The sequence below is a fragment of the Pleurodeles waltl genome, chromosome 2_2 (genome assembly GCF_031143425.1).
Source record: "Pleurodeles waltl isolate 20211129_DDA chromosome 2_2, aPleWal1.hap1.20221129, whole genome shotgun sequence".
Lineage (NCBI taxonomy): Eukaryota > Metazoa > Chordata > Amphibia > Caudata > Salamandridae > Pleurodeles > Pleurodeles waltl.
Window position 1 is genome coordinate 630,047,556 of NC_090439.1, and position 12,114 is coordinate 630,059,669.

Here is a 12,114-nt window from a genome sequence, read left to right on the forward strand (position 1 = left end):
CAACCCTTTGGAGCAAGCTTGAAGCATGAGGCATAGCCCCTAAGCAGCAAAAGATCATAATTCCATAGTATATTGGGACCTGGGTCGAAGTGCAAACGAGCCCCTGTAGGGATACTTGGAAAATTAGGACAATATGTGGCCTAAAGCAGGGCTGTGACTTGGCCATATTGCTCGTCAATATGTACACAGCTGACTTGGGTAAAAGCTTGGAGTCCTGCAGCCTGGTTCCAACTAAACTAGGAAACATCAAGTTGCAAATAATTCAATGTGCAGATAACATATTGATCATGGACTGCAGCAGGCACTGAATGCCCTGAACTCCTTTAATCTATCCAACCATCACCATGTAAATCAGGACAAAACAAAGGTATTGTTATTCGGAAGACACAGGAACAAAAGGATTGCCTCCTGGCATCTGGGTATCAAAACAATTAGCACAGCCAGGAAGTACAATTACCTGGGTGCATGGTTTAGTGAATCTAGCCCTCCATCGGCACAGATAAACGCTTTAAAGAAAAGGGTTTCTGCCATCACGTATGAGATCTGCCAACTGTATCAGATGCTGAGTAGTGACAATGCTAGGGGTAATGAAGGTGACTCTCCTACCAGCTTTACCGTACGGTCACCATGCTTACCCAGGTGCCCTAGATTCAACTTTGGAACACATTCACTTCAGAGTATACAGAAAAATTATACAATAACTGTGACATGCATGGTCCAGGTTAATGCTGGAACGGTGGCTGGTGACGCAAACATTAGACTGTCAAGCCTCCATGTTGAAGGATTAAATCAGCCTCTCGAGGGCACAGTGGAAATCACTAAAAGGTCACCAAAAATACACCTTTGAAATTCTGGGCAATCCTTGGTGCACCCAAGTAAGAGATGTAATAAAGACTCTCTTGATTGAAGAAATAGCCCTTCAAATAGGGTATGTCCCTTTTTTCATCTGAAAGAAAGCTATTATCCAGCAATTAGAAGAGACCTCAAAGGAGCATGGTTTATCCTCTATGGATAAGTCGAACCTGGCCCAGACACTGAACAATTCTTATCTTCTAGAGAAACCAACCAAAACACTATGTTTAAAAGCTATACACGTGGAAATATTGTACATGAGACTGCTATTACTGCCAATAGGAGATTTCAATCATGTCTGGGTGGGCAGCAGAGATAAAAGGGAGTGCAGGTTATATTCTTACCATCAGGAATATTGGGACATCTGTTATGCTGTTACCCCATGTTAGTTCAGGAGAGGAGATCATTAATCAGAGCAGTAACTCTCGCTCTTGGGGTGGGATCTTGCGCAGATGCATCTTCTATCTGTTTTAAGAGTATCGCTCCGCAGACCCTGGCGAGGTATGCCACATTTGCTAGCGTATGCAGACAGCGGCTCTCCTTCCAACCCCCCGAGGCAATAAATTGCACACAAGTACAACAATTAATAACGAAGTACGCAACAAGAGTACTGCCAGTTGCTTGACACTGGGAGACATGGACTATGAGCTGACAATGTTTCTTCCCGGTACTTGCAGCCAGGCCCGCCAGTACTTACTATATAACTGTTTTGTAATAGACTAACTGCACATTTCAGCACTCGGACCTTGGTCCCTAACACGTATTTTAAGTAATATCTTTCCTCCTGCTCTGCTGCTCATATCCAATTGCTTCCTTCGATTGCTATTAGCATTTTATAAACTTTTTTAACACTTTAACAAATGTTGTTTTTAACTTTGGGCACTCTACAAGGAGAGTCAGGAAACCGTTTAAGCACCTAGTGCTTCAAAGGTCCCACCCCGGATCTCCCGCTATGGAACTGACCACAACTTCCCTTCCTGCGGTGGGCTCCAGTGACTATCTGAGTGCTCACCTTGGATTAAAAGGTTTCTGTCATTTGAGTCCTACTTGAGATCATAATGTGAACATGAAGTCTGTTGCTGTAGCCATTTGTGATACCACGCGTTTCTGTTCTCCCCAGATTGCAGATTTAAGCTATGTTTTCAGTGTTTGCCCTACAGCAGCCTTCCCTGACTTTGGAAGACGTTGAATCGTTCCTCGGCTTAGTTCTGAAAATCAACCTTGACTAACAAGCAGGCCTTTTCAGGGAGAAAAGTAACAGCACAGTGGAGTGTATGTGTTAACATTTAACTGTGGGGCATATTTTTCTTTAATATGTAGTATGTCCCATGTTTATGCTTCAAGCACCCAGTCCAGTGGGCTCACAGAGCACACTTAAAAGAGACTTAATAATCTATAAATGTAGGTTTCCTTCAGAGCACTTTTCCCTACTGTGTGTTAATACAGTAGATCTAAAATTCCATCACCAAGGCATACACATGTACTCTCGAATCATGAGAGTTAGTCATGCATGTGGGTAACGCAAACATAAGACTTACTTGAGCATCCAAAATAGTATAAAGTTCAGTAGTAGAGTCCAAAGTATTGCGTAGTTCTTTATTTTACACCACGACTTTATAGGTGAATGCTGGATGGAATACTCTCCTTTTGTGGTAATTCTGGACCTCAAGATTATCTTTATTACATAAACTTTATTGGGCATGGACGGTTGCCTTTAGGAGTAGGAGTGCCACAGGATAGGGCAGCAATGTGCTGTATCTAAAAGATACAGTGCATTTCTGTTCCCTCCCCGTGCTGGGCACAAATTGCTGCTGGTGCAAGGGTGCCTGTGTTGCGGGGTTGATTATTTTTGTGCAGAAAAAGGACACCTTCCTACACAAAAACAATCACGAGAGGTGTTTTCCCTTTCTGCAGCACATATGGAAAGAGGAAACAACAGGGAGAAATAAAGATATTTCTCCGCGCTGCACCACTCATACACCACCCCTGAGGTGGTGTAGGAATCGGATGCATGTGCAGACTTGTAAATCTGGGAATGCGTCAGATTCCTTCGTGTTCCATTGGCGTTGCTTGAGAACTTCCCAAGCAAGAGCTCCCAAGCAACACCCATGGAGCGCCCCTTTAACGCAGTTCTATGCGTGAAAGGGGCGTGAAAGGGGTCCATATTTACCAGTCCACAAAAAGCCACGTGCAGTGGCTTTGCGTGGCCTATGGGCTGGCACACTGCAGCACTGCAAAACAAATGATGCTCTGGTCCCGCAGTGTGATGCTAGGGTCTCATTAATGAGGCCCATGCACTGTTAATACTTGGAATAGCCCTGCTGAAATCAAAGCTATATGTGACATTGTGACAAGATGCATGTTGGCTCAATGTGCATGAAAAACTAAGTGGATTTGACTGCAAGGCTCAATGCACATATGAACCTATGTGTATTTTCACTACAATACATCTTTTGGAACTGGTTTGAAGATTACAATAAAGAACTACAGAATACTTTGGACTCTACTACTGAACTGTATAGTATCTTGGATACTCAGGTCTTCGGTTTGTTGTTGGAGGATTTGTATTTCAAGTTAAAGTGTTTGGTGGCCCCTTTTCCTCCCTTTAGCACCATTTGATACTGGTATATTTCTCTGCTGCTTTAGGTACACACGAGTTTGCGCCTATTAGTGCCTAGCCAGATGCTTGGATTTGATTGGATAATGTACATACACACTGTATCACATATAGGGCATTTAACTTCCATGACACTGGTACAGTGAAAGTTAATTAATCCAGTTGTTCGATACTAATTCCAGCGTCAAGTGTTTTAGGAGAAAGGCACATTCACTTTAAGACTGAATGGCAGTTTATAGATTCAGTCCATAGAAAAAATGAAAGGACGTCACACAAAAAGGTGCATTTTCTACATTCCTACCAAAATATCTATGAAAATTATAAAAGCAGATCAAAATAGCATTAACTGTTTTATTGAATGCAGGTGTAAAATATTGTTAACGGACCAGTCTCTAGAAACCAATGTTATTCGACTACATTGGAGAAATAGTCGCAACAAAGTCCAAGTGTTTGCATGGGTTTTTTGTGGTGCTGTGGCACAAATAAAACAGGATCAGGCGTGCAAGCACTTACAGAGGCTTTGTGGGTTTACCTAAATGGACAGCTGCATTGCTAGTGACGATGTTTGCATGTGCTCACTCCTCTGCATCAGTCGTCGTCACAAGGATGTACCTAACGAAGGCCTCCTAGAGTCTGAAAGGGTGGAGACATTCTGGAAGGGGCTCACACCTGGATGACTGCTTGAAAAGCACAGGGCAGTTGCATTTTTCCAATCTTTCCTTTGTCCAAGGACTCCGACGAGTCTGTTAAACATCTTTGATTGTGAGACATAACCTCTAGCGATGTAACGTTTTTTCAGATTCTGCAGAAAGTGTCTGTGGACCATGGATTCTTCAAATGAGACATTCCATTTCAGGCAGGGTATCTTCAGAATAAGCTTCAACACACCAATGGTTAAGTGAGCATTTATGTTTTTCTCACTTCGGTGGTTAGACAAGCACAGGGCTTAGGGCCTGCAAGTTCAGAGCTTTATAGAGAGTCCTTAGAAGAAGTCTGGGTCTTCTTTTCTTCCTGGGTTCCATGACTACTAAGCCAATCATCGTGGGCCTTCAGTTGCAGGCAGTCAGAATACCCATAGCAGGGAGAGTAACCAGTTATCTCTATGGGTAGACCGGGTAATTAACATCCATTTTTGGTGGTCAATTATAAAAACGCACAGGTACAAAAGGGAACAATTTAGTAGACAATAGAGTTATGAGAGATATCTTAATGAAAAACGACTACTACAGTGTTCAGTGGGCCACATTGACATTTTATAGGGAACTCTACTAAATATATTGGTGCATTTTTCGAGCCACGAAATGGCCAATACAATCCTTTTCCCAAATTGGGCCATAACACCTTAGGGTGTGACATTCTTCATTGCTGAGACATTGTGCATCTCAAATGATTCATCACACCTTGCAGCTACATACAATTTCAAAATTCCAGATAATGTTAATTCTTATCACATGCTCTCTCTAAACCCTATACATCTCCATGTTAAAAGAGGGGTCATATGTTGTCACAGCAGGTATGTCTAGCCCACTGATTTTCAAGATCGTGCGCTTTTAATCCAGGAACAATATCCATAGCAACTAGGAAAACTGATAGAATGATGTGGCTTTTTGGGCGGATTGGAATATTAGTGCCTATGACCATACTCTGTGATCTGTCATGTGACAGAGCTATGGGCAAGTGGCTAGCCTTCTGAGGGAGACACTGAGGGCCTGATCAACAAAGGTAAACGTACACTTTTTTCGGAATTCGCAAAACTGCAATTTAATAGTAACTTTACGACTGGAGAATCCAATGACTTCACCTGGCCTTCTAGGTCAGTCCCACATCAGCAGTGCTTTAAATGGAAATATAGAAGTGGAGATGCTCATTGTTTAGAGTGCCTGTTTGTTCCTGAGAAGGCCAGGTACAGTCACTGTATTTGAAAATGGGAGTTCACTGGCAAGGGTGGTAGGCGTAGATAACAAGACACCGGTTATATGTTAGTTTAGTTTTAAAATACAATTAGAAGGATAGTGCTGCAAGAGTTGGGGCCATGTTAAACAAAGCTTCCCACCCACTCATTTTCTGTTCAGCTGATCCTTGGGATCAGCAAGAGAGGGACGGAGGATTGGAAGGAGCATTACATAACATTAAATTGTAAATGGGCAACTGGAAATACAGGCTTGGTGTTCGAAATGGCATCATGGCGCTTTTCTCTCGTCTAGATACGGAGATACGGGGAAAGGACAACATTCCTTAATGTAAAACCATGCCTACGTTCGATAATATTAAGTTTGCTTTCACTTTGCTTGAAAAGAGGACTCAATGAGTAAAATCGAAGAAACTAATGGGACCGAAAAATTTTATATTCGGTCACGTTATGCTGGGAACTCGGAAAAGGCATAACAATAAATGTGTTTTAGTGAGCAAACTCTGCTCCCTTCCCTCATCACCAAAAATATACTTGTACTAGAAGCACATAACTAAAACTCTCGAGCCACAAGAAAGACTGCGGAAAGCACAGTCCACTGAAAAAAATAATGCAGATCATTCATAAGGTTGAGATTGTGCATTCAGCGAAATGAGAACATAACAAGTGCTCAACAGGTACACAAGGAAAACACAGCTAGCGGCGCCCACTACATCCCGAGTGCGGCTGAGATGCACCGTGCTATTTAGTTTATTTGCATCCTCACCGTAGCCTACGCTTTTTACTCTCCTCCTACAGCCTGTCATTGGTAGCAATTTCGAAATAAAATTCTCCCTAAAAACGTATTTTCCCGAAAATAAAGGTCTTCATAGTTCGCCTGCTCTACCCCATTCCAGAGCCTCTCCGCGGAAAAATATGAACAGACTCGATATTTTCTTTCATTTAAATAAATGTACACTGGCAGTCTGTGGTTACAAATAAATAAATAAACATGGGAACTGTAATCCTTAGCACACATGGGGGTGGGAGTCAGTGAACATTGGAGGCGGAGTATAACTGCATTCCTAAAAAGAAAAAAAAATGGTAAGCATGCGGTGGAGCTTTCATTTAAGGTAACTGCAAGTTGGATATTAAGCACACACCTTAAATGTAATACAAATGCAAGTTAAACTGGCATTCAGAGTTCATGACACATTACTTCGTTTTAATCTGAAGAAAATTGTAATTTTAGTTGAAAGCAACTCAAGCTTGTCATTAAGAGCGTACAAACAATTATTATTTATGAAAAAGTATGGGAACTGTTTTGATCGAAGTAAAGAAGCTTGGGAACGTCGTTCCCTATGGTTCACTTCAACCACTGCAAGTTGAAGTGATCGTTGCTGCAGTTGGTTGTAGCTGGTGGGCACCCGCCCACCATATTTGAGAACGGGGAGATATTTTGCATTCATAACTTTAATACAGAGTAATAAAAATAAATGCAAAAATGGATAACCTAGGAGGAAGAGAAAGATAGGCAAAGAATGAAAATGGGCGCGAGCACGAAAAAAGTGAACCTCCAAAGGGTGCTGAAGAGTCAGAAGGTGCAACGTGATGGAAGATAGTTGCCTAGGGTAAAACCAGGACTAGGCAGCCTTGGTATTCAGGTACACTGGCTGTCGCAACTGCCAGCGCAAGACATCTGAGGAAAAAATTAGTCCCGTTCAGTTATTATTATTATTATCATAATTACTATAATTTTACAAAGTATGCACTGCAGAAATAACTATAAACTCAGCGGATTTGTGCATCGCCCGTCCACCCAGAGTATGACGAGTTCCGAATGAAAATGACAGCAAACCAATAGGAGTAAGTCCGCTAGGTGGCGCTGCGCATTCAAGCTTCCCTGCACCCTGAGCGGTATTTTCTACATTCTCTTCACTGTACCCCAGTCCGGGAAGGTGGTTGTTGTAATCGCAAATCAACGTGGCCTCCTTGTTTGTTTAACGGTCTCGTTCTAGAGCGCTAGACTCAGCTCATCCAGACATAAGTACCTCTGTTTTTGCTCCCCCCAGCAGCACAACACTGCTCAGGGACCCAGGTAGCACAACACTCCTGTGGCCCCACCCTTCCCTTCAATCCAACCAATGAGAAGTACTGAGAAGCACATGGCCTGGAAACAAGATGCTGGATCTTCTTACCTGATGATGACGAACATGACCAAGGAGTTTCCCACCAGGCCGACAACAAAAACCATGGAGTAGACTGCTGTGATTACGATGGGGATGGTGGGAGACATGTTGGTATGGTTAGCCATGTGATGGCCTAGCTCCCAGGCCTCTTCGCTGCCATTGAGGCCGTAGTAGTCGTGCAAGCCCAGAGGCCAGGTGCTGGAGTTGGCTGGGGCGCAGCAGGTGGGCGCCAGGCGCCCCGCCCCTAGCGCCTCTTCTTTCTCTCTGAAAATCTGCACGGGTGACTCCATTCCCTGCGCCCTCCTGTCCTCTTCCTGTGCGAGTAGGACAGCAAGGACCCTGTGGGTGAAGGGTAGACAGGCAGCTAGTGACACGCCGCATCACAAAATGTTTCACAAAACCAACAAAGTGAAAAGTAACATCATTTGGGGCAGTGTGTCGCTGTTGGGGCGGAATTAGTACTTGCACAACTTATGTTTAAAAGTGGATGAAAAAGAGTTTCACAATATCCCCCGGCATTGGCAGCTTAAATTCAATGAGCATCCCTGTTCCCACCTTTCCATACAGATTTGCTGAAACTACCCTTACGATTTGTCAGACAGTGTACTTTGCTCAGGCTAGACTTCTTAAATGTGCTACTGGACACCTGCGTTATGGCTCATTACACTGGCACCTCGCACAAGTGCAGCCCGCGTGCTGGTGTCTCTCGGTGTCCACCTTCCAGTCCACCCATGCCTGCAATGCATGCTTTTGTGAGTGTAAGGGGCGACTCTTCACTGCCCTTTCAAACACATGGGCCCGATCATAATGTGCTTTTCTGGCTTAGGGCAGAGCCGAGAGCCTGTAGTGCGTAAAGTGAATTCAATTAACCCTATATTGTAATAGTGTTTTATTATTAAACAGAGCAGTTGAGAAAAAGAAGGAAGCAAAAAGAAAACCCTGTCCACAGTTTCCGACCTGCAGTAACTGAAAATAAAGCACCAGCTCAGACTGATACCGGGCTAAATGGATTCACTCTACGCACAGCAGGCGCATAAAACAGGCACTCGGCTCTGCGTAACGCTAGCCCTTCATGACAGCCCCCCGGTCATCACATATCAGTAATCTGGTGTGCTAGGAACATTTGTATTTTGTAACATTTATACAAGTATCACATCCACTAAGCTAAAGCGTACTTGGTACTTTTTATGCAACTAGGCGCTATAGAAAGGCCCCCAAACGTCCCTATCTTACATTCCTTCATCACACGTTTCGCACCATAAACTTCCTCTACATTTTGCTAGCTATCTACAATTATTCAATGAGATTAGTGACGCTCTCTGTGAGCAAGTTGATCGTAGGTACTCAAATAGCAATGCGTACTTACGTTACCTTTCGGTCAAGGCTGGGGGCACGGAAGGTTGCAGGACGTGCTCCTAACCGGGGGCCTTCACCTACAGTTGCAGGCAGGGACGTCTGGCCACCCAGCTCCTGGAGCGCTCCGTTCAGCGCTGGTCCCTCCTGAGAGCTGGGGGCGCAGGAGTGCTGCTGATGGATGCTGCTCTGTGTAGGCAACGCCAGCGCAACTCCCACCTCTTCCCTCTCTGCTCCCCTCGCTGCCTGTCTCCCACCCTCCGCCTGCTTGCTTCTCCCCTTCCCTTTGACTCGTTTATTTTCTGCCTTAAGAACGAGCTCTATTATGCTGCCTCGCACACGCCCGCCTCCACTTTATTCCTCCAAAATTAGACAAGTTCCTTCTCTCCATCCTTTGGTGCAGTGTTTTTCCTAAAGTGGAAATAAAAAGCAAAATTGCCGGGGCGACGGGGCAGAGCCCACCTGCTCCGCCAAACTTATACAATGAACGCGCGAAGGGTTCCCGTTTAGTACACTGTAGTACAACAGCATTGACCCCTGGGAGTCGCGATAGCACATACCCTGTGCACGTGCAGTATACATGCCCGGGGTGACGTTTGCCGCTCTCCCTCAGGCGTACGGCGCAGTTTCCAAGCCACGCACAGCTGTTCTCCCCTGCATGCCGGGGGCATCATGTTTATCCACCTCAAATCTCGGGCATGAATCTGAGCTGCACAGCTGTCTGTTACACCCTCATTAGCGCGAGCGCGGTTAGTGCACGGAAACATACCGGCTTTAGTGGATGAATGAAAGCCAAAACATGGAATCGGTACCGAGGTGCGGCAGGATGGACGACCCTACGCCAGAAGCGGACATAGCCAAGGTAGCAAGCGCAGTGTTTGGGTTGTAGGCTGACCTTTACAGCAGTTCTGGTCAACAACCAAATGTGTCGGCACATCATAATTGCTCTTATTTTTAATCTCTTCTGCTGTTGCAGCCGTATTCTAATGTTCGTTACATTTCTTCAGAGACACGGTTTTTCAGAAACCTCCACTGCATTTTACTAGTAGGTTATTAAAGTCATGCTGGTGCGATCCTTCATTGCTTGGAATTTTAATACACTGTGCAGTTTCCTGTTATACGCGGTTCTCCTCCGCTCGCACGACGCTTCTCTCTAGCGGAGCCCGTAAACCTTGCTCTTATTTTGTGATAACAGCTGCCAGTTGTCCCGTTTTAACCTGCCATTTGATTTTCACATTTAACGAGATGATTATAGGGACGTGTTTTTGCAATGGATGTAGTCATTTCGCCTTAACCGATGGTAGTGTTTTTTCTCCACGCAAAAACTTTTCAAATTCTAGCAGGCTATACAAAGAGTGAAGGAGTTTAATCAGCGCCCGTGTTCATAATGTTCTTTTTTCACCCTCTGTGCTATAGCTAATTTCTAATCGGACCTTCACTCCCCACAGCTCACACATAGATTTCACATCTCCACACCCTAGTGGATATTGAAATTACACCACAGTTTCAAACCCTTTAACTGTATTTAGTTAGTTGGGAGGCAGATTTATTCATTGTTTTTACCGAATCCATCCTTGCAACTCTATAGGTTGTGCTGCATTGTGCAAGGAAGGACACACAACACAAACCTATAGCTACCAAGATTGGTCTGCTGTTGTCATCCCCTGCAGTGGCGCTCTGATTAGTCAGCCTTGTGTGACAAACAGTGGCACCCCATGGTGCAAAGGCGAGGGTGGCCTGACTGGCATAGACTTTGTATTGGAAGCATACGCCTAGACACCTTTCAGAAGGAACTCACACATTGCACGTGTGCTGTGTTCTCCAGCACACATACAATGCTTGGATTTTTAGGAGACTTGAAAACATTTCCCCCTTATTAAGGCCTGCCTAAAGGGGGCATCCGCTTTAGTTCAAATTTTAGTAATTTTGTATAACAAGATTTACCAGCAAGTACTGATATTATGCCATTATGCCTTGTCATGTAAGGAGACTTCAATTTGGGGAGAAACTGTGATGTAAGGTTTAGGGAAACAGCTTGTCACAAGCGCAGCCAGTATCTTCCCACCACGAGCTACAGGTCCTGTAATGTGGGTGGTCAATACGCATTTCAGGTAAAAATTTTACCTGAGCAGACCATTCAGATAATTTTTAAGCAGCAAAATACAAATCAGAGTGTAAGTAGCATTAATGTCAATGTGAGAAGCAGTCCCTTTAATGTTGACAGTCAACAAATATTTTTGGTACATTTTCGAACCTGAGTGGAGCTTTGGTCATTTTTGAGTGTCAAACTACACATTTGAATGTAATCAGCAGTGTTTGGAATGTGAGCAACCAGTTATTTAACTCAAAGTTAAATTTTTGCATTACATTTTCTCTCCAATGGACAATCTAGGTAATGTTTTGAGCGAAAAAAAACATTTTGCATAAACTAGAGGGCAGTGCCATTGAGACTCAGAGTGCACAATTCACAGTAGAAACTTCCTCTTCCTGTTCTGAAGGCTCCTCCCTCGGCTTTGTTCAGCCGTTGGTCATTTTCAATTTGGATTTTGGAGAGAAAGCATTATTCTCCTTTTGCCTTCAGTCTTTGCTGCATCCACTCACCATATGATTCAATCACCACGTCATGATGTGTTTGCGATAAACTACCTACTATCATTTTGTTCAGCCATTGGTGTGTTCACATCTTTTTATATCACTTTTAAAAACAATTTTCTTGGAACATTGATAGAAGAAGCCCATGAAAAATATTTGATATTTTTTCTTACAATCCTGACATATTCATTTGTGTTTGTGGCTGATTGTAGTACACATTTTTTTTTTAACCAATTGATTACATTTTAGCCTGCTTCCCCCTGCCTTCCACAGAGTGTCCATGGGCTCTGGAAAGGCACCAGCAAATATTTTTTTCATTTATTTGATTTTACCCTGCTCTACCTGCCTCTCATAGAATCCCCAAAGGAACTGGAGGGGCACCAACAATTATATAATATATTACACTCTTACTTGCTCTCCTTTCCATCCATAGAGTCCTTATGGACTCTGTAGAGGCATCTCCGAATTTTGAATGCATTTATGTGATTTTTGCCTCACCTTGCCTCCCATAGAAAGCCCCTAGGACCTGTTGGGGCACCAGCATTTTTTATCTGATTTATTCAATGTCTGTCTGCCCCTAACACCTCCCTTAGGGTCCAAGTAGGCCTTGGAAGGGTACCAGA

At 43.9% G+C, this 12,114-nt stretch overlaps 1 protein-coding gene across 1 annotated transcript in view; it reads right to left on the bottom strand.

The window, feature by feature from the left end:
• OPRK1 (opioid receptor kappa 1) overlaps positions 1-9,094 on the bottom strand; it is a 257,520-nt gene extending 248,426 nt beyond the window's left edge. Inside the window, exons 1-2 of the mRNA XM_069220168.1 lie at positions 8,918-9,094; positions 7,556-7,885 (exon numbers count right to left, since the gene is read on the bottom strand). Coding sequence (XP_069076269.1) covers positions 7,556-7,836 — 281 coding nt within the window. The 5' untranslated portion in view covers positions 7,837-7,885; positions 8,918-9,094. The remainder of the gene's footprint in view (positions 1-7,555; positions 7,886-8,917) is intronic.
• Between the last annotated feature and the right edge of the window lie 3,020 nt (positions 9,095-12,114).